This window comes from Gymnogyps californianus, chromosome 10, assembly GCF_018139145.2.
Source record: "Gymnogyps californianus isolate 813 chromosome 10, ASM1813914v2, whole genome shotgun sequence".
Taxonomy (NCBI): Eukaryota; Metazoa; Chordata; class Aves; order Accipitriformes; family Cathartidae; genus Gymnogyps; species Gymnogyps californianus.
The window spans coordinates 42,850-69,703 of record NC_059480.1 but is presented as its reverse complement, the minus strand read 5'-3'; the positions used below and the strand labels follow the sequence as shown (position 1 = coordinate 69,703).

At 63.6% G+C, this 26,854-nt stretch overlaps 2 protein-coding genes across 2 annotated transcripts in view; one reads left to right on the top strand and one right to left on the bottom strand.

The window, feature by feature from the left end:
• Positions 1–554: 554 nt before the first annotated feature.
• Positions 555–4,257, bottom strand: AGXT (alanine--glyoxylate aminotransferase). The gene is made up of 11 exons (XM_050902799.1): positions 3,970–4,257; positions 3,653–3,845; positions 3,249–3,313; positions 3,070–3,170; positions 2,757–2,827; positions 2,344–2,428; positions 1,972–2,067; positions 1,630–1,699; positions 1,437–1,532; positions 1,102–1,230; positions 555–662 (listed from the first exon to the last, which is right to left on the bottom strand). The coding sequence occupies exons 1-11, from the start codon at positions 4,222–4,224 to the stop codon at positions 555–557; spliced, it is 1,269 nt and encodes a 422-aa protein (XP_050758756.1). The 5' UTR covers positions 4,225–4,257.
• A 7,389-nt stretch (positions 4,258–11,646) lies between these two features.
• KIF1A (kinesin family member 1A) overlaps positions 11,647–26,854 on the top strand; it is a 33,669-nt gene continuing 18,461 nt past the window's right edge. Inside the window, 19 exon segments of the mRNA XM_050902192.1 lie at positions 11,647–11,752; positions 15,997–16,073; positions 16,173–16,352; positions 16,865–16,930; positions 17,126–17,304; positions 17,661–17,772; positions 18,157–18,234; positions 18,554–18,619; positions 18,895–18,912; positions 19,288–19,363; positions 19,478–19,556; positions 19,833–19,975; positions 21,899–22,032; positions 22,566–22,645; positions 22,974–23,049; positions 25,276–25,355; positions 25,645–25,751; positions 26,392–26,475; positions 26,601–26,781. Coding sequence (XP_050758149.1) covers positions 11,647–11,752; positions 15,997–16,073; positions 16,173–16,352; positions 16,865–16,930; positions 17,126–17,304; positions 17,661–17,772; positions 18,157–18,234; positions 18,554–18,619; positions 18,895–18,912; positions 19,288–19,363; positions 19,478–19,556; positions 19,833–19,975; positions 21,899–22,032; positions 22,566–22,645; positions 22,974–23,049; positions 25,276–25,355; positions 25,645–25,751; positions 26,392–26,475; positions 26,601–26,781 — 1,922 coding nt within the window.

The following is a 26,854-nucleotide window of genomic DNA, read 5'->3' as shown; positions in this document are numbered from 1 at the left end:
TGTCTGCCACAGCTGGGTGGGGACGCACGGCCTCTCGGCTCCCCTGGTAGAGCTGGGTGCCGGGGTGGGTGTTTCATCCCAGGATATGTAATCTGGGGGGGATGGCTGGCATCCTGCGCTGCTGGGCTCTGGTGCAGGGGTGGCTGAGGGTGATGGTGGTGGGAGGGGAAGGGACCTGTGGTCGGATCCTGCATCCAGCCCTCCTGCATCCAGCCCTCGTGTCAGCTTGCAGTGGGGCTGCCATGCCCTGGGGCCAGGGGAAAGGGAGGAGCTGGGGGGCCAGGCCATCAGGGTGAGGAGTGACTCTGCGTGGGGACCGGGAGAAGGGTTTGGAGCCACGTCCCATGTCTGCTGAGCCGCGGCCCTCACCTCCACATCCCCTGCTCTTCCAGCTTCTCCTTCCCGCTCTGGCTTGGGTTGCTGGGTGTCGCAGCGTTTCCTGCCAGCATCCTGGGGAGGCAGCGGAGCCCCTCTGCCTGCCAGCTGCCTTCAGCCAGGCATGGCGGGGGGGAGCACCACGCCGCCTCATCCGGACCCCCGCTTTACAGGGGTGCTCACAGCCTGCTGCGGCGGCAGTGCCCGAGGGCGTCTCGCAGGGCACACAGCACACGGTCCACGTTGCCGCTGGTCGAGTTGCAGCCCATGAGGCCGATTCGCAGGACCTGGGAGGAGAAGGGCGAGTGTCTCCCCGCAGTGCCCACCTTTGGGGCCATGCCCTGGCGCCGTTGCCCTGCAAGCAGAGCAGCCGGCGGCAGAGCGTAGGCTCCTGCGCGGAGCAAGGGGGCATGCGAGGAGCGGCCATGCGCGTGGCCGGGTGTGAGTGCATGTGCACAACTCCCTGCTTGCTCCTATTTAACACGCATTTCCCCTAAAGACGTGTCACCCTGCTAAGTATGTGCGCGGTTATTCAATTACACGCAGCAATTGTGTGTGGTTAGGAGCCGCTATGCATTGCTGCAGGCGACGGGATGCATCCAGCTGTGTGTTTGCTGTTTGCAGCCGGAGAGCACCAGTTAATTGTGGGGTGCGCTACTGATGGATGCGGCCGCAGCCGGGTTCGGTGCCCGGCCATGGGCAGCAGGAGGGGAGGACGCTGCCCACCTTGCCCACTGAGGGGCCCAGGCCCCCGGCGATCTCAATGGCATGGTTGTCCATGAGAAAGGCTGTGATGTCCTTCCAGTCGTAGCCCTCGGGCACCCTGAAAGTGGTGATGGTGGGAAGTCTCGCCTTCTGGGGAAGAGAGAAGCCGGGTTAAATCTGCAGCTCCTGGCCGCAGCCCTGTCCCCAGTAAGCCCGGCAGCCTGCCAGGAGAGAGCATCGCTGGGGGGGCAGTTTTTTCTCCAGCATCAAAAGCTGCCCAGGCACGTCTCCAGCCGTGCAGGGCCATGTCCTCATGCTGCCCCTGCAGCACGGTGGTGGGCTCGCCCTGCACCCACCTCCTCCTTCACGAAGAGCTCGAGCCCCAGGTCACGCAGCCCCTGGCACAGCTGGGTGCAGTTGGCCCGGTGGCGCTCCCAAGAGCTCTCCAGACCCTGTGGGCAGAGAGGAGGGAGAAGGTCCTGGCACCCACCGTTCCCCCAAACCCCACCAGCACTGCTGGTGCTCCCCTGCCTGCCCGGCGCCACTCACCAGCTCCGCCAGCATGGCCAAGCCTTCCCGCAGGCTGAAGAAGCTGTTGATCGGTGCCGTGTGATGGTACCTGCAAAACCCAAGGGGCACCCAGGTGGGTTCGGCCCGGCCCACGGCAGAGCAGTACTCCAGCACGCGGTGCGGGGAAACCGGGGTGCGGCATCCTTACTCCTCTGCACCCAGCACAGAGGGGATGCAAATCCCCCAGGGCCGCTTTGTGACCAGCAGACAGGGTGATGGGAGACAGGGCCCCAGCCTTGCAGAGCAGGCAGCCCCCGAGCTGGGGAGAAGGCTGTGGGTGGGACGGCTGCGGCCATCTGTCCTGGGACAGCCTGCCCTCACCTTCGCGGCTCCCCGTCGCAGCCCCAGTAGTTTGCCAGCCAGCCCATGTCCAGGTAGAAGGACGGGGGCTGCATCTTCCTCCTCAGCATCTTCTCCCTGGTGAAGCAGAGTGCTGGGGAGGAGCCGGACCTTGACCCCGCCAGTTCCAGGGTAGGGTCAGTCCTGCGGGAGGGCCCCCCCCAAATCGAGTGCTGAGCTCCGCTCCAGCGCCCGTCGCTGCCTGGGGATGGGCCGAGCTCTGACCCCGCAGAGCTGCTGCTGGGTGCGCTCTCCAGAGGCGGGCTGGAGCGGTTGGCTGGCAAAGCGGGGAGAGGTGACAGCCTCCCCCCAGCCCCATCGCCTTTCCCTCCGGTGGGACAGGGCTGCCCTTACCTGGCTCGCTCGCTGAACGAGATGGGGGCGCTGCCGGGGGGGGCGTTGAGGACTTTCTGAGACCCCGAGTATAGGACGTCGATCTCTGCCCAAAGAAGGGAAGCAGCTCCTTAGGGATCGGGAGCTCCCAGTGGGGACACGCTGAGCCCCCCAACCCGGCTGCAAGCGGTGGGTGGGAAGCACAGGGTGGCACACGCTGCAGGTCCTGCTTGTGTTTGGCCAGCTTTGGGGGACATCCTGGCACTGCTGACGGTCCCCCGAGACAAACAGGCTCTCTGGCTGCAGCTGGACCAGTTTCTAGTGCTGCTAGTCCGAAATGCAGGCAGTGGGGCTGACCCCACTGCCCTCCCTCCCCGGCCCAGGCGTGAGCCCCCTTGTCCCTGGGGTGTCTGTGATGGCACTGTGGCTCTTACCCTGCTGGTCCATGAAGATGGGGGCTCCCCCGAGCGATGCCACCGCATCCACGAGCAGAAGGCAGCCATGCCTGTGGGAGGACAGAGCTCAGCCTGGTGTCCCTGCCACCTCCTCCTGCCACCTCCTCTTGCCACCCTCTTCCTCCAGCCCTGGCATCCTGGTCCCCCCAAGGCCGTGTGTCTCGCTGGCACCAACCGCTTCCAGCACGACAGAGCCAGAGGAGAGCCCGGCGCATGTAAATCCCCATGCCCCAATCCCCGACGGCAACCTTGGGGTGCTGCCAGCCCCCGCGGGTGCCCACCGTGCACTGACCGGTGGCACAGCTCCCCCAGCCCCTCCAGCGGCTGCAGTACTCCCGTAGAGGACTCGCCGTGAGTGATGAAGAGCACCGAGGGTTTGTGCCGCGCCAGGCCCTGCATGAAACAGAGGGGAAGGTGACCACCCCCAGGGCCGGCTCACACCCGCTGCCCCGCACCGCGGCCAGCACTCACCTCCTCGATGTCCCACGGAGCGAAGTACTCGCCCGGGGGCTTCAGCAGCTCATGGACATTGGCTCCTGGCAGGGATTTGGGCAGAGGGAGAGTGAGGTTTGGGCACGCCTCCCACCGGGCAGCTGCCTGCTCCGCCAGGGAATTGGTCATGCATGAACCAGGAGCGCAGCCGCCCACGGGAGTCCGGCCTCCCGCGGATTTGCCCAGCGGAAAAGCCATAAACCGCCATAAGCAGAGGGACATCACCCTGGGAAAAACCTGGAGCGCTCTCCGGCTGCAGAAGCCGTGTCACTGGCCACTGCCGCCGGGATGGGGACAGGAAGCCAGGGGTCACATTCTGGCATCCTGCCCGCAAGCCCGGTCCCCTGAGCCCCACTGGTGCTATCCAGCTCTCCCCAGCGTACCCAACCTCCTGGCGATGTCGGCGGCGCGTTGTCCCCAGATACCGTTGACAGCCACCAGCGCGGTGTCACCGTGCTCCAGGAGGTTGAGGAGGGCAGCCTCCATGGCGCAGTGGCCGGTGCCGCTGATGGCCAGGGTCAGCCGGTTCTGGGTCTGGAAGGCATACTGGATGCCCGCCTTGATCTCATCCATCACCTGCAGTGGCAGGGGACCGACTGGCACCGCTATTGCCCCCCTCGCCCCGGCAGAGCTGTCCCAGCCCCTCATGGGGACGAGGGAGAGGAGGGGAGGAGAGGAAGGCTGGGCTGGGGCAGCTCACCTGTAGCACCTCAGGGTGCATGTGGCCCAGGAGCTGCTGGCCGCCAGCAGCCAGGATGCGGGGGGGCACGTTGCTGGGCCCTGGCCCGAGCAGCAACCTCTCTGGCACGGTCAGGGGCTGGAGCAGCCCCTGGGGCGGGGGGACGCGGAGCAGGCTGGTGGCCATGGCGCGCCTTGCCATCCCCAGGAGCCGAGCCTGGAGGAGAGGAGCAGTGGAGGCTGCCCGTGCAGCACCCAGCACCACAGCGCAGTGCATCCTGTGCCAGCAGTGTCCAGTGTCCCTGTGGACCCTGACCCCAGGGCTTGGTGCTCCCCCCACCAGCCTGGACTCTGCCCCTGGCCTCCTCCTTGTCTGGTTAATGTGCCACCAGTGCCATCCCTGCTGTCTCAGCCACCTCATTTTGGGGGTCCCCCCTTGCTAGTGCTAGGGGGGTTGCTCCCCAGGCATGCCAGCCTCTGGGACTGGCAAGCACCCATGCAGACCCCATCCCCGTGGCCCCCAGGACACCATGGTTGATGGTTCCCAACAGCATCCCCGCAGATGGGACCACTGCTCCTGGGCATGCAGCTCCTGTGCCATGGGATGGTTGCACTGGGACTGGCCCGGCACAGCTGCCATGGTCACGACTCCTCCAGCAGCACAAAGCTCTGTCGGCCAGGTCTCCCTGGCCAAGGACCTGCCTTGCAGAAGGACGCCTGGCCGGGTGACGGACGCCTGGCTGGGTGACAGCCGCCTGGAGGAGGCTGGCCATTGGGATGGTTTGCACAAGGGCAGAGCCATGGGGTGGGACATGGCTGCAGTCCCTGCCACAGCCCCTGCCGCAGCGAGCTGTGCTCTGTGGGCTCAGCCTGGCTCGTGGGCATCACAGCGTGTCCTGATGATGCCACAGGCCATGCGTGGCTGTTCAATATGCTGTGCCTGTCACCCGCCACGTGTGCCCACTGTCCATTGTATCATGCCCATCCTCGGGGGCGTTCTCTGCCATCCATACCCTGAAACGCAAATGAGCTGCCTGCTGCAGGTCCAGGAGCGGGTCCTGGGCCAGAGGAGCCACTCAGTGAGCAAAGCTTTGGGCTGGGGATGATGGTTACGGGGTGGAAAGTGCCTCCCTGGCAGAGCTGGCACCGGTGGCTGGTGCTGAAGGCATTTGGGGCAGGCGCAGGGGGCCGGCACGGTGCCAGGCGAGAACACTTCTGCCCGGGCCGCCGGACGACCATCTCTGAGAGGAGCTAGGAGCTGATGTGGCAACACTGCATGGATGATGGAAACCACAGTTAGCCTGGGGACTGCTACCCAGTCATCATCTACCAAAATGAGGACAAGAAGCCCTGATGTCCTGAGAGGTCCTGAGCCAGCCCCTCATCCTGTGCCCCAGCTATGTGCTCCTCCAGCTGAGAGGACTCACCACCGCTGGGATTGCTGCCGGACGCTCAGTCCCTGAAACACCGGCAGGAGAGACCCGCTGGAGACCCACCACCGCTGCGGTGGGTGGGTGGGTGGATGAAGACCTTTCTGCTGCCTGGCCTCCAGGGAACTTGGGGAAAGGCTGGGGCAGGGAGGGGACGCGTGGCCTCGTGGTTGGTGTGGAGGGGCGAGGCAAGATGCGCTGCTGCAAACAGCTGGCGGTGAAGGCGTAATCTTCTTTCCGCGCTGGGTCTAAATTCCCCAGCGCAGATGGACAGGGAGCCGGCCGTGCCGCCCCGGGGGCTGCGGGGCGGGCGGCTCGTCAGGCCGGAGGGGTGAAGAAGCTCTGTGCCGGAGGTGGATGCTGACAGCCGGGGCCGCCGGCGGCTGGGGACCGGAGAAGGGGCCTGGGGCCGGCGGGAAGCCCTGGAGGGGGCAGCTCTCCCCGGGGCAGCGTGCCGGCGGGGCCGGGGTACCGCGCCCGGGGCAGCCGGGGATGGAGGGGGGGGTGGGTGGGGGGGCGGTTGCCGGGCGACGGTTGCCGGGTGACGCGGGGGGCCCCGCCCCTCCCGCGCCCTTGCGGCGGTTCCGCAGCGCGGACCGGGGGTGGGGGGGATGCGCTGACGTCACCGCTCCATCCCCGGCTCGCGCCCTCCCGGTCCCCCGTCCCCCCCTCCTTTCCCCCGGGCGGCGGCGGCCAACCAGCGCGCGGGGCGGGGCGGGGCGGGCGGGGACCGCAGGGGCGGGGCTGCCGCCACCCGCACCGGCACCGGCACCGGCACGCACCGCACCGCACCGCACCGCATCGCGCGGCTCGGCCTCATGCCGGCGCCCCCCGCCCACGGCTGAGCGCTGCGCCCCGCCGAACCGGGCACGGGCACGGGCACGGGCACGGGCACGGGCACGGGCACAGGTAGGGGCGGGCGGCACCGTGCGGGACGGGGCAGCCCCGCCGCGCCCGGGCGGGGCTGCGGCAGCGCGGTGCGCGGTCCCCGGGCGCTGGCCGCGGGGGGGGGTGGGGGCCCGGGGCTGCCCCGGGATGGCGGTGCCGCCCCTCTCGGCCCCGGCGGGGGCGAGGCGTGGCGGGGGAAGCGGGACGCGCCCTTTTGGGGGCCCGGCGGGGCGGGGGGCTGCGGCCGGCGGCCATTTTGCGGGGCCCCCGAGGCGCGGGGGAGGGAGGCCGGGCGGGGGCTGCCCGCGGGTCCCCAGCGCGGCAGCCGGCGGGTGCCGCCCCGGCTTCCAGAAGGATCCCGCCGGGGGGGGCCTTCCCGGGGACAGGGCGACGCCTCTGCAGCCCCGGCACCAGCCTAGAGTGGGGAGGGGGAGGATGCTGTCCCCGCAGCCCGTGGGAGGGGGCACACGGACCCCTTTTCATCCCAGAGCCACCCGCGCTCTCCCCTCTGGGGCAGGTGGCTCTGGCTATGAAGCTGAGCCATCTTGCGCCATCATTACGCTTCAGAGTCAACGACGGCGCTGGAGGGAGCTGTGGGCAGCCCAGCTGGGGCTCTCGCCCCAGGGGGTGGCCGGCAAAGGTGCTGAAAAGCCAGGGCTCTTGCTTGCCCGGCAAGGACAAGCTGCTGCTGCTGACCTTGTGCTTGAGGGCAGCTGGGTGAGGGCCGCCATGTCACTGCGGGCCAGCGCCAATGGCTTCTGGCTGGAGGAGGGGGTGGTCCCTGGGCGGAGGGGCTGGTGCAAAGCCCCACGCTTGGCCACCCTGGCTCCCAGCGAGCAGCCCTGCACCTGCTCCATTGTCTTCCTCCTCTGCCTCTTCCTCCTCCTCCTCCTCGCCCATGGGGTGGCATCCCTTCCCCGGACCCTGCAGATCCCCTGTGTGGCGGGGTCTCCTGCCTGCTCAGGTCCCACGCCTCCGCTGCAGGGCTCGGGGAGGACAAGGAACCAGCTGAGCATCTCTCCTGCCACCCCACGGCTGTCCTTCCACGCCCCAGTGCCTGGAGCAGCCCCTTGGCAGGTGGTCTTGGTGGCACGGGGCAGGGGTGGGGGGGAAGCAGACCCCCCGCCGGGGTACAACCAGGGGTGTGGTGGGCTCTGCCATCCCCGCATGCTGCTGCTGACCTCCATTTTGTCTGGAGGTGGCAGCTGGCACTGGCACAGATGCCGCCGCCACCCCCCCCGCCTCCCTGTGTGTGGCCAGAGCTGCAGCCCCCAAACCCCGGGGGGGTCGGAACCTGGTGTTTCCCCCTCCCACCCCCGGCTGCCCACCCGTCTCCGTGCCCAGCCATGCTGGTAACCTGCTGGAGCTTGCTGCCTTTTCCATGCAGCTTTTCCCCGCTGTGGGTTTTAGCGTGCGGAAGAGAGGATGGAGAGAGCGGGCAGCAGAGTGTGAGATGACTCGCCTTTGCAGCAGGGATAAGGAGCTGGCCAGCGGTGAGCGAAACCCCTCATCCGCAGCCTTAAATTTGCTACTTGCAAATTTAACCCGCGTTGAAATTCTCGGGGAGCTGCAAACACTGCCCCGAAGCTGTGTCCCCCATTGGGGTGGGCGGGAGGCGAGGAGGCGCAGGGCAGGGTGCCCATGACGGCACCGGGGAAGCGGGGGCTGGATTTCAGCTGGGGATGGGGGGGGCACCTGCCCCTGCCCAGGGCTGTCCTCCCAGCTGCTTCCCCACCCGTGGGTGCTGCTCCAGGGAAAACTGCACTGTCACAGCCCCTTGCCCTGCGCGGGGCGGGAGGCGAGCGGGGAGCAGCCGCCGGGCTCAGCTGGCAGGCGCCGATGGTGCCGCGTCATCCGCGCCAGCTGCCCCCAGGGTCCCCCACTGTCCCCGTTGTCCCCAGAGGGAGGGCGGGGTCCCGCAGTCCCAGACGGAGCTGGGGGGCCCCAACGAGGGGTGCAAGGGGAAGGGCTCGTTAAAACAAAGCCCGGCGGTGGCTGAGAGCACCGTGGCTCGGGAGGTGCAGCCAGACGGGGCGTCCGCCCTCGCTGCCGAGGTGACGTGGGGATGTGCGCAGACAAAAGGAGAAACTCACCTTGGATTTCCCTCGGCGCAGGCAGGTCTTCATCTGCCAGAGCTGCCTGCAGCCCCGGCGAGGCAGCCCCTGCCCCGTGCCAGGCGCAGGGAATGGGGCATCCTGGCCATGCCGTCCCACGTTAGCATCACTTGAACCCCGGCATCCTTCAGCACTCGGGATGGGCAGCACGGCATGTCCCCGCATCCTTAGGGGAAGAGTTCACTGTGGGTGGCACTTGGGGACAATGCTCCCTGTCCCACTGGTCACCTCTCAACAGTGGCAGGAGGGCTGCCAGTCGGTAGCCCTTGGACCTGAGAGAGCTTTCGTTAGCTAATCTCTGCCCAATTAATCTTAGCTGATCCAGTTAATCATCGCTGTCTAGGCCTTTCACTCATCACAGAGGGCTGGCGGGTGTGCCGGTAGGGATGGGCAGAGCGCAGCAGGCTGCGCAGGAAGGGGGGGAAGAGATGCCCTGCAGAGTTGGGGGACAGACCTGGACATGCCCCCCCCAGCACCATGGCCCCGGGGGCTCTGCTGTCCTCCTCTGCCATCTCCCTTGTGTGTGGGGTGGCCCCGGGAGGAGGCGGGGAGGGAGCGGGGAGCGGGGCCGCAGTGCTGGCCCGCTCCCAGCGAAAGGCTGATAGCAGCTTATTGAATTTCTCTCGATGGCGGATTAAGCAGGCGGTGGCTGACTGTCCCCAGGCAGAGCGAGCTGGCTGGGCTCGAGCCGCCTGCCTGCCCTGGGGGAGGCTGCCTGCCCCTGCCCTGCCTGTCCACAGCCTGCCTGCTGCAGTGTGTCCCCTCTCTCTGCGGGATGCTGAGCGCCTGTGGCCAGTGATGGCTGGTGGTGCTGCCACGTTACGTGGGCTGTGGGCTGCGGGCTGCATTCCTCCCCGTGGCTGAGCTGGGAAAATAAGAGTCAGGGGAAGGAGAAGAGGCTCGGGAAGGAGCTGGGCAGGGGGCTGCCGGCGCTCCCCAAGGGGGCACGGCCCTGCCTGGGGTCCTTGCGCTGCTGTGGCAGAGATGGGACTGGAGAGCTGCAGAGGAGCAGGAGGGAAGCGACGCGTTGCCGACCGAGGAAGCTGAAGAAAATGGATGGAGAGAGAAAATGGAGCCGAGCTTGCGGCTCTGCAGCAGGGAATACTGGCAGGGCGAGGAGCCCGCGCCGCTGGGCTAGGCGAGCCAGATGGCTTGCTGGGAATATGCCGGGATGTGGGCATCGGGATGTCAGGGAGAGAGGAAAGGTTCTGCTGGCGAGGAGGGGGCTTCTCACGGCCAGCGAGGGCGGGCTGGGGGGGTACTGGTGTGAGGCTGAGCGGGGCCTCCCAGCAGAGGAGGGCGAGCAGCCGCCGATGGAGGGCACGCAGCAAGACGAGGTGTCCGGAAAAGTGGGACGAAGGAGAAACCAGAGCTTCTTCGTGGGAAGTGATAGGGCTGGAGGGGGCTGTGATGGGAACGGCACAAAGGCAGGAGGGAGCGAGGGCAGGGTCTGAAGCTGCCTGTGGCTGGCAGCGGTCGGTCCCGGGGCTGGTAGGGTCACTGATGGGTGTGCCGTTCCAGTGCCAGTGGCTGTTGCTGAGGGCTGTGCCGCAAGGCGGGAGCCTGGGGACCTGACCCACCTCTTTGCAGCTCTGGGAGCTGGAGAGACTGCAAAGCAGGGGGAAGAGAGCTGTCCCGGCTGTGGAGGAGGAGAGGGAAGCATTTGACGTGGGCAGTTGTCAGGTGCTGCGTGGGGTTTAGCCCAGCAACGGGTCCATCATCCTTGAGCGCTAGCGGTGCCACAGAGTGGAGCAGCTTGAGCTGATGGCCTCGTGAGGATGCAGCCCTTCCACCCAGGAATATATCCCATTGTTTCATGGGAAAACCAGCCTTTTCGTTCCCTTTGGCAAGGAGTCCTGTTTAATTTTTCCTTTCTTCCCCATCTGAGAAAGCAGCAGAGTGGGGAACGCAGAGGCCTGTTGGTATGCAGCAGCCCGCTCACCGGCTCAGGGACTCAACGGTGGTGTTAAATGCCCACTTAAAATAATCCGCCCTCAAGAAAGCCTGAGACCAAATGCTTGAACTCTGGAGCTGGTGGGATTTAAGGGTGCGATTGCTGGCTGAGCACGGTGGGAACTCTGGAGCCATCCCAGTGGGGCAGTGAGGAGAGGGTTTGGGAACTCTTAATGGGAGAAGATTTGTCCTTCTCCTGCTGTCAGGGATGCAGGCTCGCTTTTAAAACAGGCGAAGTGTTTTTGAAAGACAGTGCCGAGCTGATAATATTTTCTGGCTGCAAATTTTTCCACTGCGCCAATGAATATACTTGCCTTTGTGCAGAGCATACGTTGGTTTTCCTCCCACCTGCTTTGGAAACGAAACCGGAGCTGTTAAACCTCAGTTAAACCTTGACCCAGTGGTCAAGGGAAGGACCCCAGCATCCTTTTCTGGCCAATGCTAGTGAGGCTTAACTGGGGCTTGGGGAAGGTGGGACTGGCTGCACAGAGCCCGGACATCAGTGCTGGGACAAGCGGCTGCTCTGGGAGATGTTAGAGAGCGGTTCATTTCGTCTTGTGAGGTTTGTGATTAATAATTTATTAGCAAAAGGAGTAGAAAAATGATCGTGAGCTGGGAGCTTCAGCTGAGTGCGATCGCCACTGGCTTGCTGGCTGGTGCTGCTCCTGCTGACACCGCGCATCTGCTTTTGCCGGGAGCTGAATGAGAGGCAAATACCAGCGGTTGCGTTCAACAGCCGCCTCCTTTCTCGACACGAATGCCATCGTTTTCCTCCCCCCCCTCCACTCGGTCCTGCTGCCCAGTCCCTGCTCTGCTGGGGCTGGAGCGGAGGCAGGAGGCTCGGGTGATGGGCTGGGGGTTGGGGGCTCGCTTGCAAGTGAGGGGCTACCTGCTCAGTGCCTTTGGCACCCCGGGATGGAAAAACTGCTCCTCGGGGGTCATGCTGATGCTGATGGTGCCTACATGGCCCTGTCCCCTGCTGTGGGTGCCCACTGAGTGATGCTGCAGGGTGATGCTGCCCTGGGGTAAGGGCAGGGATGTCCCCTGGAACTGAGCAGGGGGTCCTGACCTGAGATAAAAGGGGGAGGCGGGAGAGGCAAAACGTGGGCAGATCGAGGGATGAAACAAAATGTCAGCTTTTGGGCAGAGGCAAACCAGCGTTCCCGGAGGTTTCGTTGCACAGGCTTTTCGTTCATTTTTCCGGCATGGCCGCGAGATGGGGATTGGGATGCGAGCTTTCCTAACCCACTTTTCTTCCCTCCTTGCAGGACAGCCACTGCTCCCCGCTAGCAGGACCCACCTCCGGCCGGCGCGATGGCGGGAGCATCCGTGAAGGTGGCGGTGCGCGTCCGGCCCTTCAACTCCCGGGAGATGAGCCGGGAATCTAAATGCATTATCCAGATGTCGGGAAGCACCACCAGTGAGTGCCGGTGTGAGGGGCAGAGGGGCTCGGGAAGGCTTTGGGTGCTGCCTGGGGAGAAGTGCCTAAGGTCTGGCCGCAGCGGCGAGCACTGGGCTGCCGGGATCTTTGGTGCGGATGCCCGTAGCAGCCGGCGTCATTTGGAGGAGGGAATCTGGGGGGGGATGTCACCTTTCCCACAGGGAAATGCAGTCCTGCTGTTGAAATGGCAGCACTGGGATCTGTGTGGCACCGAGCCCTTGGGTTTCGGTGATAGTGAACGGGGCAGCATCCCCCAGCAGGCAATGGGGGAGGAAGAATCGGAAGAGCCTGGAAACACTGGTGCATGGACGTGGGGCTGAGGGTGCCCAGCCCGTGGTTGCCTGCCCAAGCGTGGAAGCCATGCACCAGCCAGCATGCGGCTCCTGACGGCACTGCCTGGCCGGGTACCACGCACCGCGGCGTGCCGGGACCCATCCCTGCTGCTGTGGGGCCTGGAGCCGCAACACCAGCAGGGTGGAGGGGCAGGAGTGGGGTTTGCCGAGGGAACGGTGTGCTTGGGGAGGGGGGATGTAGCATGGGGGCTTGGGGCTGACTGTCCTGTCAGGAGCCTGTCCGGCATTTGCCCCTCTTTAAATAACGCCTGCTGGAAGTACGAGGTGGGAAAGGTGGCCGAATCCCTCCTCTTTGGCTCTGGAAGCCTCCAGATGGGACAGTGTCTAAAATAACTCCCTCCCTGCCTGCCTGCCCGCCCGTCCGGGGCTTCCCACGTCACCGGTGGCAGTGGGTGAAACACCGGCGCCAGCCACCCCCGCGGCGCGCGCCCCTGGGCTGCCATGACAACCCTGGAGGGAGGGAGAGGAGGGCACCCAAGGGTGCAGGGTGGCTCTGTGACCCTGCCGGGTCCCGTGCTCACCCTGAGCCTGGGGAGCAGGAATGGGGGGTGTCTGTGGGGCAGCATCTGCTGGTCTCTGGTGTACCGGGGGGGCTCTCCCTGCCCGGTTGCACAAGGATGCTCGGTCTGCCCAGGGTGCAGAGCTGCTCCCCTCGTGGCGAGGAAGCCTTTCTGGGCAGGAGCTGCACGTGTGCCCAGGCCTGGGTGCAGGCAAGGGAGACGTCCCTTCTGGCCCTGACGGGTGGGGGGGACCTGCCACACACCCCAGTCCCGGTCAAAAGCATCGGGCATCCCCCACCTCCGCCACGGCCGTGTTTGCTGAGAGCGATCTGCCCGTGCCCATCCTGCTGCCCCTAGTCCTGCTGTCTGCAACCCGCCCCAGGCCATGCCTCAGGCCCCTCGTCCCCCTGCCCACGCCATGGGGGGCCGGCAGGGCTGCGGGCAGGAGCAGGGGCAGCGCCCCGGCCAGCCCTTTGCTGACAGCGAGGTTTTTCTCCATGAATGGACAAACTGTCGGCTAATCCCCTCGGCCGGGGGGCAGGCACTGGGGGGGCTCTGGTGCCCGCTTCTCCTGCCAGCTGGGGAAGGCAGGAGGATGCCGGTAGTGCCGGCTGCCCGCCCCCGCAGAGCGGGACTCTCGGCCCCCCGGCTCCTCACAGAGAAGCCAAAAATAAATGTGTTTGGGGGAGTGAGAACAAGTTTCCCCCTTCCCAGGATTATTTGCAGAGACCCCGCAGGTACCGGGGTGGGATAGGTTGTTCTTCTGCCTAATGCATTAAGGGGGGGCAGCAGGGGCTGGGGGCCGGGGCGGGAAGGGGTCAGCCCTTCTCTGCCATCCTTCTCCCCCCAAATTTACAGCCACCGCCCCCCTTGGCTCGCTGTGCTGCGGCTGCCTGCCCGCCCGCCAACACTGCCGCTTTGTTCCCATGGCATCCCCCCCTCCGCGCGGCCGTGGGGACCAGCCTCAGCACCAACACCCCCGGCCCCTCTCCTGGCAGCTCCTGCCAGGCCAACGAGGAAGGGACCCTGGCTTTCATCCTGCAAGGCCATTAATATTCTCTGGCCAGAGCCGTGCCTCCACGGGTTTTGAAATACGGCGATTATTTTCTCTCCTGTGGGTCCTGGGTTTTATCCTGCTCAGTGCTCGCCCACTCACTACGCTCTGCCATGCTGCTGGCTCTTCAGGGCGAAGACAAGGGTCGTCTCCAGATGTTTTCCTCCTCCCCCTCTTGTCTGTATGTCTGTCTTCCCCCCCACCTTTTTTAAACCCCTTTGTCCAGAGCACGAATCTTTTGCAGCAGCTTGGCAAAAGCCCTGGGATGCCTGATCACAGGAGAGGAAAAAACCCACCAGTGGCATCCAGCCACGCGGGGGCAAATAAATGGGAATGAAAAGGGCATGGGGAGAGCATTTCAGTTTGGGGACAGGAGACCTGCTGCTCTCGGTGTGGTCCCCTCTCCGCTGTGTCCCGGTCTCCGGCCTGCCAGGCCAGCTGGGCGGCTGCAGCTGGGATGCCCGGAGCCGCTCGGCGCTGTCCCCGGCTGCTCCTCCGCCCCGTGCCCGGCGTGGGCTGGCACTGGGATGCAGAACAGCTGCCTTGTGCAGCCCCGTCCTGCCCGCTCCTGCTTTTGCCTCCGTTGGCCTCATTTTTTGGGGGGTGATGCTCCCGTTCTCTCTGACGAGGGTCACCTCTGCAGGGCAGAGACGGACCCAAGCGAGCGCCGGGCGCCGGGTGACATGGTGGAGCTGCCAGGTGAACCCCAGGAGCCATCGGAGATGCTCCACGCGACCTCTTGCATGGCCTCTGCGCCCGCTTCTCTTTGCAACGGCCACTCACACACCCGCAACACACCAACCAGGCATGGGCAGGGATGGGCAGCCCCCGTGGCTGCCTGCGCTGCCCAGAAAGGCCAGGTGCCGTTTCGGTCTGGATCTCAGCAGATCCGAGTCCCCTTTTGCAGCTGCGGGTTGGGCAGTTGCAATGGAGATGTCACTTCCCAGCCCTTTCTCCTGAGAGAGCAGCTCTGGCTTTGGTAATTAGTCTGCCTGGGATGCAGGAGGCATCCGGAGCATCTGAGTCACGCTGACTCCAGTGGGCAGGCAGGCAGGGAGCCAGTGCCCAGCCCCTCTTTGGTGCTGCTGCTGGGCTCCTGCCCACAGCGAGGGGCATCTGAGCAGCACCGTGCTGTGGTTTTGCAGTCAGGGCTGGCTCCTGACCCCGCTTCCCACCCTTCACCTGCCGCCTCGCTGCCTTTGCGGGCGGGGATGGACGGGTCTCAGGCCAGAAGTGGCGGATCCCTCCCGGGGGAGAATCTGTCGTGGCGATGGAGGAGGAATTTGGAGCAGAAAGCATCCGTATCCATAACGCCACGCACTGGGGCATCCGACCCATGGGGAGTGGGCTGCGCCATGCCTGGGGCTGCTTGGGAAGGTCCCAGCTTGAATCCTGAGTGGGCGCGAACCCTGGTCGAGTGCCGGCCCCGGGGCAGGGCAGGTTGGGGCTGCGATGGAGGGAGCTCCATCGGCCTTGGTGCTGTACAGCCTCCTCGTCCCCGGCAGTGGCAGGGAGCAGCTGGGGGCTGGGGGCATGGGAGCTACGCTGCACCAGCCCTCGAGGTCATTTCAATGTCGCCTAACATGGCTGATGGCTGGATCTCCTGATTACCCCGCCGGTTTGGGTTTCTTCTGACGCATCTGTTGTCTCAGAAAAAAACCCATCGTAAATGCTCTACGGGGGGAAAAAAAAGTGGCGAGCAAGGAAGAGAAGTGATGCAGTCTCCAATTTCCATGGCAACGTCCTTTTCACCAGGGGATGGGAAAAAGCAGGCTCTTGTTTCCGCCAGTGGTGTAACACGAAGCATTAATCACCCTGCCGGGGCTGGGTACCCAAAAGAAAGTGCAGGGGAGGAGAGGCAGGAGCTGGAGGGGGCCTGGGGGAGCCCCGATGGGGCCGTGGCTGCTCCCACCCCACAGCACCAACATGTGTGGCTTTAGGCACAGCCCCCCCCAGCTGTGGGGTGAAGGAAGGCTGTGATCCTGTGCCGGTGCCGGTGCCAGGCTCCCACGGGCAGGTGCTGAAGCAGGAAGGAGCCGTTTCCCCCGCACCGTGCCCAGTAGAATGTTTGGGCAAGGCTCTGCCGTGCTGCCTGGGCTGGTGCAGGCTCTGCCGGCCGTGGCACTCACCTCCTCGGCTGCGACTGTTGGGGTCTGGGGGCTCTAGACCCATCTGCAGAGCTGGAGGGTCCCGGTCCCACTTTCCAGGACCGTTTTGGAGTGAACCCCATCACCTTCTCCCCTCACGAGCGGGCTGCGGATGGCGGGGTACCACGGGTGGCCGGGTGGCCTCATGTTCCCATCTGTTTGCCCCTAGCTATCCTGAACCCGAAGCAGCCCAAAGAGACACCAAAAAGCTTCAGCTTTGACTATTCCTACTGGTCCCACACCACGGTAAGCGACGGGAGGCCTGAGCCCGCCTGGAGCGCTGGGCTGGGGAGAGGCAGGAGGACCTCCTTGCCAAATTTCTCCTTGTCCCCCTCCTCTCTGCAGCCCGCAGACATCAACTATGCATCTCAGAAGCAAGTGTACCGGGACATTGGCGAGGAGATGTTGCAACATGCCTTTGAAGGCTATAACGTCTGCATCTTTGCCTACGGGCAGACGGGTGCTGGAAAATCCTACACCATGATGGGGAAGCAGGAGAAGGACCAGCAAGGCATCATCCCGCAGGTACCGCCTGGTGAAAAGCTGCCTGTTCCGCTGATCCCAGCAAGATGCCCAAAGGAAAAGCTGAGTGGGGAGGGAAGAGGGGTGCAGGGTGGGAGCAGGGCCAGGCTTTGCCAAAGTCTACCGCAGCCTGCCGGAGCAGCGAGCCAGGACGGCTGCACCGGAGGGCAGGGGGACAAGGAGGGTCACACCGGACTCCTCCCAGACTGGATGAATTACTGTCTGGCCACACGAGGCCAGTGTTTGTAAGCAGCAGTAGTCCGAGCGCCAAGCCCCCACCGGCTGTGCTTGCTGAGAGCTGCCGTGTGCTGGCCCACCAGGGCGCTGGGGGGGCTCTGGGGATGCTGAGCCCTCCATATCAGCAGGGGTGGTTCTGCTGCCTGCCCAGGAGCCGTCCCAGCACTCAGGGGCTCTGGTTTTTGGGGTGAGAAGGTAGAAATCCCTGTGACGTGGGCACCCCGGGCGGGAGCATCCTTCTGGTGGGGGGCTGAGCAGCCTGGCTCTTCTCTCCGCAGCTGTGCGAGGACCTCTTCTCCCGCATCAACGACACGACGAATGACAACATGTCCTACTCAGTGGAGGTAGGCACCCCATTGCCTGCCTAGTCCAGCTCCAGCCTCCAGCCTGGCTCTGCAAGCCATGCCGGTGTGCAGACCCCTCTTTGGGGGGTCCCATCCGTGGGGTGGGCGGGCAGGACGGGCAGGGCCTGAATCTGCTGACGGGCTGAGTGTCCATGTCCTGCCGGCCACTAGCCCTGCCCGTGCCTTCTGCTCTAGGTGAGCTACATGGAGATATACTGTGAGCGCGTGAGGGACCTCCTGAACCCCAAGAACAAGGGGAACCTGCGGGTGAGGGAGCATCCCCTTATGGGCCCGTACGTTGAGGACCTTTCCAAGCTGGCCGTGACCTCCTACAACGACATCCAGGACCTCATGGACTCTGGGAACAAGGCCCGGTGAGTTGAGGGAGCAGGAGATGGTCAGGATTTGGAGAGCTTTCAGACCTCTCCAGAAGGTCCTGCTTAATTTCCTTGCTTGCCAGTCTGGCTGCTCTGGAGGTGGCAGTCCCCTCCTGTCTGAGCATTGGGTACCCCCACTTATTTTCACCTTACCTCCTTCCTGCTCTCAAAATGCCCTAGAGCCAGCAGGAGAAAGCCTGGACTTCTGCACATTTCCTCCCAGATTCCTCTCCTGTCCTCCAGACTGGCCTTCCCATCATGTACCCTGTCCTGAAATGAGCCCTGGCCCCATCGCCGGCCGCTCCAGTGTCCCCTGCAGAGTGTCATACCTCCCTGTCCTCCTCTCCCCGCAGCACAGTGGCTGCCACCAACATGAACGAGACCAGCAGCCGCTCCCACGCCGTGTTCAACATCATCTTCACGCAGAAGCGGCACGACGCCGAGACAGACATCACCACTGAGAAGGTGAGAGCAGAGCCTGGGGAACGCGGGGGAACCCGCGTGGACCTGGGAAGGACTTCATGTGCTATCGACAGCACTTGGGACGAGATAGTGCGGCCTGGTGGAGGGTTGAAACAGGATGGAGATAAGTCCCAGGCACACGCTGGGCTCACGGTCCCTCGAGGGACTGGCCCCTGGACAGGATATTTGGCAGATGGTGCCCTCCAGCCCTGACTGCAAGGATGTGAGCTCTGCTCCTGGCCAAATCCTGGCAGGATGACCCCGCAGAGCCCACCTCTGCCTTCAGAGCAGTGTCACCTTGCAAGAGGTCTTTGCTGCCTCCTCGGCTCCATGCCGGGGCCCGGTTGCTGTGCCTGCCGGGGCTGACAGCCTCATCTCTGCCTGCAGGTCAGCAAAATCAGCTTGGTGGACCTGGCAGGCAGCGAGCGAGCCGACTCCACTGGCGCGAAGGGCACAAGGCTAAAGGTGAGAGCTGGCGCGAGGTCCCCTTCTGCCGGCGAGGACGCCGTGTCCTGCCCCCTCGTCCCAGCTGTGACATCTCCTTTCCTTGCCTGGTTCCTTGCCCACTACGCTGCCAAAATCCTTGGTGGGATTTTGTTTGAAAGCTGCCCAGTGCCAGGTCCACTGGGGTCCGTGAGTCCAAGTGGGAGGTGCTGGTTACCCAGTAAGACCAGCTGCTCTTTGCCCACCCTGTACTGGGAGTTCCCCATCCTCCTGGTGCACTGGGCTTTAGCGCCGCTCTGAGATGGGGCCTGAGCATCGGGGCTTTTCCTCTCTCCACCAGGAAGGAGCAAACATCAACAAGTCCTTGACCACGCTGGGGAAAGTCATCTCTGCCCTGGCCGAAATGGTAGGTAGCCGGAATGCAGACAAGTGGCAGCACCGTGGGGGAATGGGCTCAGCTCAGCAGGGATGGGCTCAGCTCCAAGGGATGGAGCATCCCGGCTCTGAGGGACGGGCAGATACATCCCAAGCTGTCCCCAGGGCTGGGACGAGGTGGGCTGGTGAGGCTGCTGTCTCCCCGAGGACCTGCGCCTGCCGCTTTCTGCTTGGGGGACAGGGAGCTGTGGTGGGTGCCGAGGAGGGGAGCAGCTCACTTAAACAGTCTCTCCGCTTTCTTTGCAGGATTCGGGGCCGAACAAGGTAGGTGCCCTGGCTGGACTGGGGAAGGGGGGGTTGTTTTTTAGCACAGGCAGTTGGGACTGGGTCGCAGGGTGGTTTGGGGGTGAGGCTCTGCCCGGACCCACACCATGCTTCTCCTGGGGGCTGACAGAGGCCTCAGCATCCTCCTCACCCTCCTCACCCGTGGCTCTCGGTACCCAGCGTTAAACAGCCGACCCGGTCGAGGCAGGGCATTTCACAGGCAGGACCTGTGGAGCTGAGCAGAGCTGCCCGAGGTTGCGGTGGCTGGGCAGAGCCATCGTCCTGCGAGTCGCTGTGGCTGGGGACCGGCTGTCACCTTCTTTTTGAAGAGAGCAGGCAGCCTGACAGCCCTTCCCTCCACTCTCCATCCCGCAGAACAAAAAGAAGAAGAAGACGGATTTCATCCCCTACCGGGACTCAGTGCTGACCTGGCTGCTGCGGGAGAACCTGGGTGAGGGCACGGGTGGGAGGTGTGGGCTCGGCGGCGGGCACGGCTGCTGAGCGGAGGGTGACGGTTGGCACGGGGACCAGCATCTCCCTGATGTGGGTGTATCTCTCCGGGCAGGGGGCAACTCCAGGACGGCCATGGTCGCTGCTCTCAGTCCTGCCGACATCAACTACGATGAGACCCTCAGCACCCTCAGGTAGGAAGAAGTACCCTTGTCCCCCCACAGCGGGCGAGGGCAGGGGTGGTCTCTGAAACCCAGGCACTGCCACGTGCTCTCCTCACATCTGTGGCAACCCTGGCTGGAGGGTGCTGGGGGGGGACCCTGCAACCTCAGACAAGAGGCCAAAGGATTGTACCGGCGCTGGGCTCCTCCAAAGGATTGCTTGCTGGAGGGGCTCGGTGGCACTCCCACTTGCCCAGCAGCTGGAGGTTTGCCCTCCCTGCCGCCGCTCAGGGCTCTGCTCTTCCCTAGGTACGCCGACCGTGCCAAGCAGATCCGCTGCAACGCCGTCATCAATGAGGACCCCAACAACAAGCTCATCCGGGAGCTGAAGGACGAGGTGGCACGCCTACGCGACCTTCTCTACGCCCAGGGCCTCGGGGACATCATTGACAGTAGGTACCACACAGTGCTCTGGCAGTGCCTCCAGGCAGAGGTGGGCTGGAGTCCCCCCTGCCCATGGGGCCGGCGTCCCCGCAGCTGCCCTGCATCCTGCTGTGCCGGCCGCGCGGCAGCATCACGCTGCCGAAGCGTGGTCAGGACGCCTCCGTTTAGCCCCTGTGCGCGCGTTCGCAACCCCCGGCCCACTCCCATAAGCAGGAGGAGCTGCTTTACAACCAGCAGACCTCCCCTTCTCCCCCTCCACCTCCCATCTTCAGCATCCTGCACCCGGCAGAGGTGCCAGGAAGATGTTCCCGGGGCTGCACCCGCCCGTGGCCTCTCCTCCATGTGCTGTCGGATATCCTACTGAGATGAACCCACTCTTGTTCTGTTCTCTCTGTCTCACCCCCACTCCCTGCCCTCTCTCTCTCTCTTAGCCCATCCTGCTGCGGGAGGATCCAAATGTGTGTATTCCCCATCACTGGTACTCTCTGTTGCTTCATGGCTTTTGGGAGGCGTAGGCTGCACCCAGGGGCACCTGTGCAGCATGGGGAAGGGCTTCCGTAGCCAGCCCCAGCTGATGGAGAGGCGCTTGTCCGCAGGCTGGCCATCCCCGGGGAGCTGGCAAAGGGGACAGTGGCAGAGTGGCGGTTAGCGCCTTGGCTCGGGATAGCGCTCGGAGGGACCAGTGTCCTCCCCGTCCGCCGTGCCGAGGGCCTGATCCCCACGGGGATTCCTTCCTCCATGCTGTCACGATGTTTCGTGTCGCTGCTGCTGCTGCTGCTGCTGCTGCTGCTGCTGCTTCTGCTGGCGCTGGGGCTGGTCGGGACTGGAGCCCGGCACGGTGCTTGGGCGGGCTGGCACGGTGCTCTCCTGATGGAGGGGTGTGTGGGGACGGCCAGGAGGTTTTTGCCCGTGGATAAGCACTATCGCCCCATCCCGCCCTGGGCCAGGCAGTGCAGCCAGGCTATGGCGAGCCCGCTGAGGAGGCAGGGACCTGGCCTGTCCCCTCCTGGCTCAGCTCCCCCGGACGCGGGCGGATGGAGATGGGTGACTAGCGCTGCACCCGCTAACCCGTGCCCTGCCCGCCTCCGGCACAGCGCGCCGAGCCCCTGCGACTTCTCGGGGCTGGAGGAGCATCTCTGATACCTGGGTCCCTTTGCCGCGGGGTCTGGTGGAAGCTGATACTTGGGGTGCCAGCAGGCAAGCGCTGCTGCCTGTAATGGGCGTGTTGCCACCCTGCCCTCACTTTGCTCTTTCTCTCGCTGCCCGGCTGAGGCGCTGCTCCAGCAGGCCAGGGGCTTGGGCTCTGCCAGTGAGGGGATCCCACGGCTCCTCCTGCTCCATGCCCCCAACCCCTTGGTAGGGCGGAGGGCCACCGCCTCTCCTCCCCTTCCCTTCTCATTCTCTGCCCCCAGATCCAGCTAATCTGCGGCAGCCGGGCAGGGAAAACCCCCCGGGCTGTGTCGGTGGGGGAGGATGACAGGGGCAGCAGCACGCTGTTGGGGAGGATGGTTGATCCCAGACCTGATGGCTGCAGGATCTGGTGTTGCAAAAAAGCATCTCCCTGGGAGCCCGGGAAGGCTCCAGGGCTGTTCTAGCCGCTGCTTCCCAAAACAGCCCCGTGCTCCTGGGGGGCTGCCCGGGCTGGGGGAGAGATGCGCGTGCCCGTGCCCTGCTGCTGCCTGCGCTGCTGTGCTGTCGCCTGTGCCTTTTCCTTGTAATTCCTGGCTTTCTTCTCGATGCACCTGGCCACTCTTTTTTTTTTTCCCAACAGCTTTTCTTGTCTCTATCTTTCTCTTTCTCTCTCTCTTCCTGTCCATATGTCTTTCCCTGGCCCATCCCTCCTTCCCCACCCATAGATGTGTCCGACTTTGAGAACAATAATGATGCTAGAGGGGCAGAGCTGAGTCACCGCCATGACAATCTCTCCACAGTGACCAACGCCATCGCCGGGATCAGCCCCTCTTCCTCCCTGTCGGCCTTGTCCAGCCGCGCTGCCTCCGTCGCCAGCCTCCATGAGCGCATCATGTTTGCTCCAGGCAGCGAGGAGGCGATCGAAAGGCTCAAGGTAAGAGGCCGGCGCCTGGCAGGACGGAGGGCTCAGCTCAACATCCTTGCACCGAGGCTTGCGGAGGGGGCTCGGTATTTTCTGGAAACCCATTATGGGTGATGCTCATGGCAAGCGATGCTCAGGCGTGCTCTTGCAGAGCGGACAGACCCAGAGCTGCCCAGTGTTCTGGACTGCCAGATGGGAGGGGGTTTGGCATGGTAAGGTCCACCTGGTGCTGCTGTCCTCCCCGTCGGGGTGACTGCTGCCTTTGCCCTGCGGAATGGGCTCTCCTGGCTCGGGATGGACGCCCCCGGCTCAGCATGGCGCAGGAGCGGGCTGGCAGCAAGGGGACGGAGAGGCTGGTCTTCGTGCCTCGCTCTTTGAAGATGGGGACGATGGAAAGACGTGGGTGAAATGCTGCCACGGCTCGTTTAAACCAGCCTGAAACTGGGACCAGTGTCCCGCTGTGGCATGCTGGGCAGAGCCTGGCAGAGCAGGCAGGTGTGCTGCCGTAGGACATGCTAACCCCCTGCTAACCCCACGCTCGCCAGGAAACGGAGAAGATCATTGCAGAGCTGAACGAGACATGGGAGGAGAAGCTGCGGAGGACGGAAGCAATCCGGATGGAGAGGTGGGTGGGTTGGGGTGGGGTGGGACGGGATGGGGTTCCCCAGGCATCTCCCCTCCTCTGCACTTTGCCTGCAGCAGTTCAACTCCTGGGGGCAGCCAGGCAATTTGACCGTCCAGCCGTATCCTGGCTGTCCCCTGGGCACCCCAGTGCCCACCATGTTAGCCTGCTCTGAGAAACCCTCCTGAGGCACAGAGAGAGCTGAAGCAAGCCCTACGGCTGTGATCCGTGGGGCAAACCCATGGGCTCAGGACCCGTCCTGGGCTTGTCTAGTGCCAGCTCCAGGGGCTCGTGGGGCTTTGACAGGCTCTTCTTTCCCTTGCTCCTTCAGGGAAGCGTTGCTGGCCGAAATGGGGGTGGCCATGAGGGAAGATGGAGGCACCTTGGGTGTTTTCTCTCCTAAAAAGGTAGGATCATCTTACTTTCTTCTTCCTGGCAAACAAGGGCTGGTTTGTACCCCCGCAGCTCTCTTCCAACCTGCCCTGTCACTGCCGGCCACCCCCAAATATTTCACTAGCCTTTTCTTGGCTCTGAAACCTATGGGGGAAATCCCAGTGTTGACCCTGCTGGGTATGAACATCAGTAGAAACACATGGCGAAATGTCCAGCCCCCGTTGCCTGGATGCTGTCCTCATTCAGGTGGGGCTTTGCTGATGATTGCTGTGTTGGAGTTCAGTATCAACTTATAAAAATCCGTACTTTGGGGTATTTGAAATTGCTGCCCCTGAAACTGGCAAGTCCTCGCTGAGAAATGCGGGTGCGGAAATATTCCATACTCTTTATTGCTTGTAGCATCCTGGGAAGTATTTTCTAAGCAAACACTGGCCGTGCCCCAAAGAGTTTGTGTGCCAGCGAACCCTGCCAAGCACCAGTTACAGCACATCGCTGCCCCTCGCTCACCCATGTAACCATCGCGGCAGTGACATCCAGTTTACAGCCCCAAGCCCATGAAGCCCGCAGAGCAGCACAGGGTGCTGAGGTGCAGGCACGTGCCGGTAGGACCAGGGCGGGCTCGCTTGGCTCTCCCGCCGCACCGAGAGATGCTCTGAGAGCTGCCCCGGCAGCTGATGCGGGTTGGCTTGGCCAAACATCTTAGTAGATGCCTGTGTTCCCAGCTGAGGTGGTGACACTCGGTGATGAAGGCTTCGGGACCTTCCCCTTGTGTGCCTTGGCATGGCTCTTAGGACAAATTTCTACACCGTCGTCTTTGTTTCTCGTTCTTGTCTCAGCCGCTGCCTGTTAGGACCCCAGACCTTTGTGTAGAAAGCGTCGGGGTTTATTCCCCGAAGCAGGTTGGTCTTGGAGGTGGGGCATTGCTGTGGTGGTCTTGGTGCCTCCTTGCTCTTCAGCTGTCTGGCGGGTGGAAACTCCTCTGACTTCTCCAGTGGCTGGTGAGGAAAGTTAGCATCGATAGCGTGCAAAACCCCGTTTCGTTAAGGGCAAAGCAGGGCAGGACTTTACTGTCCTGCTGTATGCCATCACTGGGGTGGTTATGTCTCCAAGGAGCTCGGTGGAAGGTAGAGCATCTGCCTTCTACCAGCCAGCCTTGCAAATCTGGAGAAAAACTGCAAGCTGAAGGATTCTCAGACCCTGGGGCTACGTGTCTGCCCAGAGGGGCCTGAGGTTAAATGTTACAGCCAACTTATTCCTGCCAGCCACCATGGAGAAGAGCCTGCATTTCCCGTGACCTCCAGCTCTCCTGCACTATTTGGAGTGAGTCTCTCCTATCAGCCAGGGCTTGTAGCACTGTTGTGAGGGGGAAACCTCTGCATGCTGGGTGTCAGTGCGCTGATAAGATGTTTCTTACGGTCTCTATTCTCATTTCTGGGAAACTCAGAACTTCATCTACTGATACTGATTTGCCTGTTGCCTGAAGGTGCAATCACAGCAGCTTGCGATGGGGTGAGATAAGCTAGCTGCAGCCGGAGAGGTCTGTGGCCAGGGGAGAAACTTCCCTCTCATCAAGAACAAAGTGGTTTATGACCCAGGGGAAGAAAGTGATGGGAGGGAACTGTCAGGAAGGAGACCAGGGAGTGAAATTCAGCCTGGAGATAAAGCTTCAGGTCTCCACTACTTTTGGTTGAACCTCTGGTCTGGGACCTGCTCTTTTGGGTCCTTCATCTGTCCTTGTCCCGTCAGTGGAGGAAAATGGGCACTTTTAGTTCCTCTCACCCTAAACCAGCCATTGCATGGGACGTGTCTCTGCCTCAGCTACACTGTCCGCAGCAGAGCTGGGGGCTACAGTGAGGCAAGGGCCTGTGGACACGCAGCGTAGGCGAGCAGGGTCCCACCCCAGGAGACACTAAGCCATATCAGGGACTCCCCATGGGAAGTGTTGAGCTCCGTGTTGGGCCTGTTTGCAACATGAATTTTCAAAGGCGGCCGGGGGACGGGTGCCCAGGGCTCAGCCCTTTGAGGAGGAAAGCAAGGAGGCGTGTGGAGGCAGGTCATCCTCATCCCGGCTGCTCGGTTCTCTGCGGTCCCCTTGAAAAGTACCTGCCTGGGCATGTTGTCCCGGAGCCCGTGCAGGGGGGAGCCTGAGGTGCTGCTGAGTTCCCACCTCCCTCGGGAGCATCCCTCAGCGCCCAGCTAGACGGGGTGCGCTGGGGTGACTCCTTGTTCGTCTCTCCCAGACACCGCACTTGGTCAACCTGAACGAGGACCCGCTCATGTCTGAGTGTCTTCTCTACTACATCAAGGATGGGATAACAAGGTGAGGGCCAGGTCCTGCGGAGCGCTGGGAGCCTAGCCCATAGCTCAGTGCCTGACTTGCCCGGGTGGGCAGCGGGGTGACAGCTGTCCCTGGGCTGGGCACTGTTCCCGGGGCATCCCCAAAATGCCATAGGCGTGTGGGAAAAATGTATTTGCTGGGTAATCTCGTTCGGGACGTTGGTCCTGCTGTGCACCAAGGGCTGCTCCTGTCAGCCCCAAGGATGGTTTTAGGGGGAGGCCCAGGGAGGGGCTACTCTGAGGAAGGATCGAGCTGGATTTCCCCCTGGCAGGGTTGGCCGGGAAGATGCAGAGAAGAGGCAGGACATCGTTCTCAGCGGGCACTTCATTAAGGAAGAGCACTGCCTTTTCCGCAGCGACACCAAAACCGGCGGTGAAGGTATTCCTTGTCTGGAGGGGCTCCACCTCCCCGGGGACCCCAGTCCCTCTGTGTGTCCCCAGCACCTGCCCCGAGCCAGAGCTCCTGCCCTCCTCAGGCTAGTGGGGCTCTCCTGCTTGGCCGTGGCCTCTCCATGCTTCCAGAGCGAGCTACAGCCCTCACCTAGCTGGGAGGGAAGCTCGCGCAAAGCACGTGGAAACTGCCACGGTGAGGCAAGCCAGGGAGATCAGGGCGGGAGGGAAGAGCAGACCGTAGACGATTCCCCCACCCAAGACACGGAGCAGAGCCCACCCCGCAAACCAGCAGGAACCTGGAAGTGAAAGGGCTTTGGGAGACGAGGCTGGGGAGGCTGGAGATGCATACTGGAGGCTCTGATCTCCTCTCACGTCCAGTCTCCAGCTGCTTTTAGTCCTTGGGACTGCTCTGATTAACATGAGGTTGGCCAAGCCCTGTTGGTTGCCCAGGGTGCGGCTGCTGCTGATGGATACCCCGGTGTCCCCTAACTCCGTGCCTGGGTTGCCGGCTGGGGCAGCTCTCCCTTTCTGAGGCTGCAGGAGCAGCAGAGCAGGAGATGCAGGATTTACCCCTCTGCTTCCACCTTACCTTCGCTCCCTCTCTCCCCCTCCCGCCGTCTCTGCAGTAATAGTGACCCTGGAGCCCTGTGAAGGCGCCGACACCTACGTGAACGGCAAAAAGGTGACAGAGCCCAGCATCCTGCGCTCAGGTGGGTCCCCAGAGCTGGCACGCCAGCGCTGCTCTAACCTGCCTCCCTCCATCCCATGGGGACCCTGCAGGTTGTCCCACATGAAACCCATGCCCTTTCCCCCCACCCCGCGTTCTTCCCTGTAGGAAACCGCATCATCATGGGGAAGAGCCACGTCTTCCGCTTCAACCACCCTGAGCAGGCTCGGCAGGAGCGGGAGCGGACCCCGTGCGCCGAGACCCCCGCTGAGCCCGTGGACTGGGCTTTCGCCCAAAGAGAGCTGCTGGAGAAGCAGGGCATCGACATGAAGCAGGAGATGGAGCAGCGGTGAGGGCACAGGGGCTGGGGCAATGGGGAGTTGGGTATCCACCTCCAGGTTGGTCATCCTCTCCTTCTCCAT

Coding starts and splice junctions, on each gene's coding strand:
- AGXT (XM_050902799.1), bottom strand. CDS start 4,224: ATGCACTGCGCTGTGGTGCTGGGTGCTGCACGGGCAGCCTCCACTGCT. Junction 3,314..3,652: donor CGACATCGCCAGGAGGTTGG/GTACGCTGGGGA, acceptor AATCCCTGCCAG/GAGCCAATGTCCATGAGCTG. Junction 663..1,101: donor TGGGCCCCTCAGTGGGCAAG/GTGGGCAGCGTC, acceptor TTCTCCTCCCAG/GTCCTGCGAATCGGCCTCAT.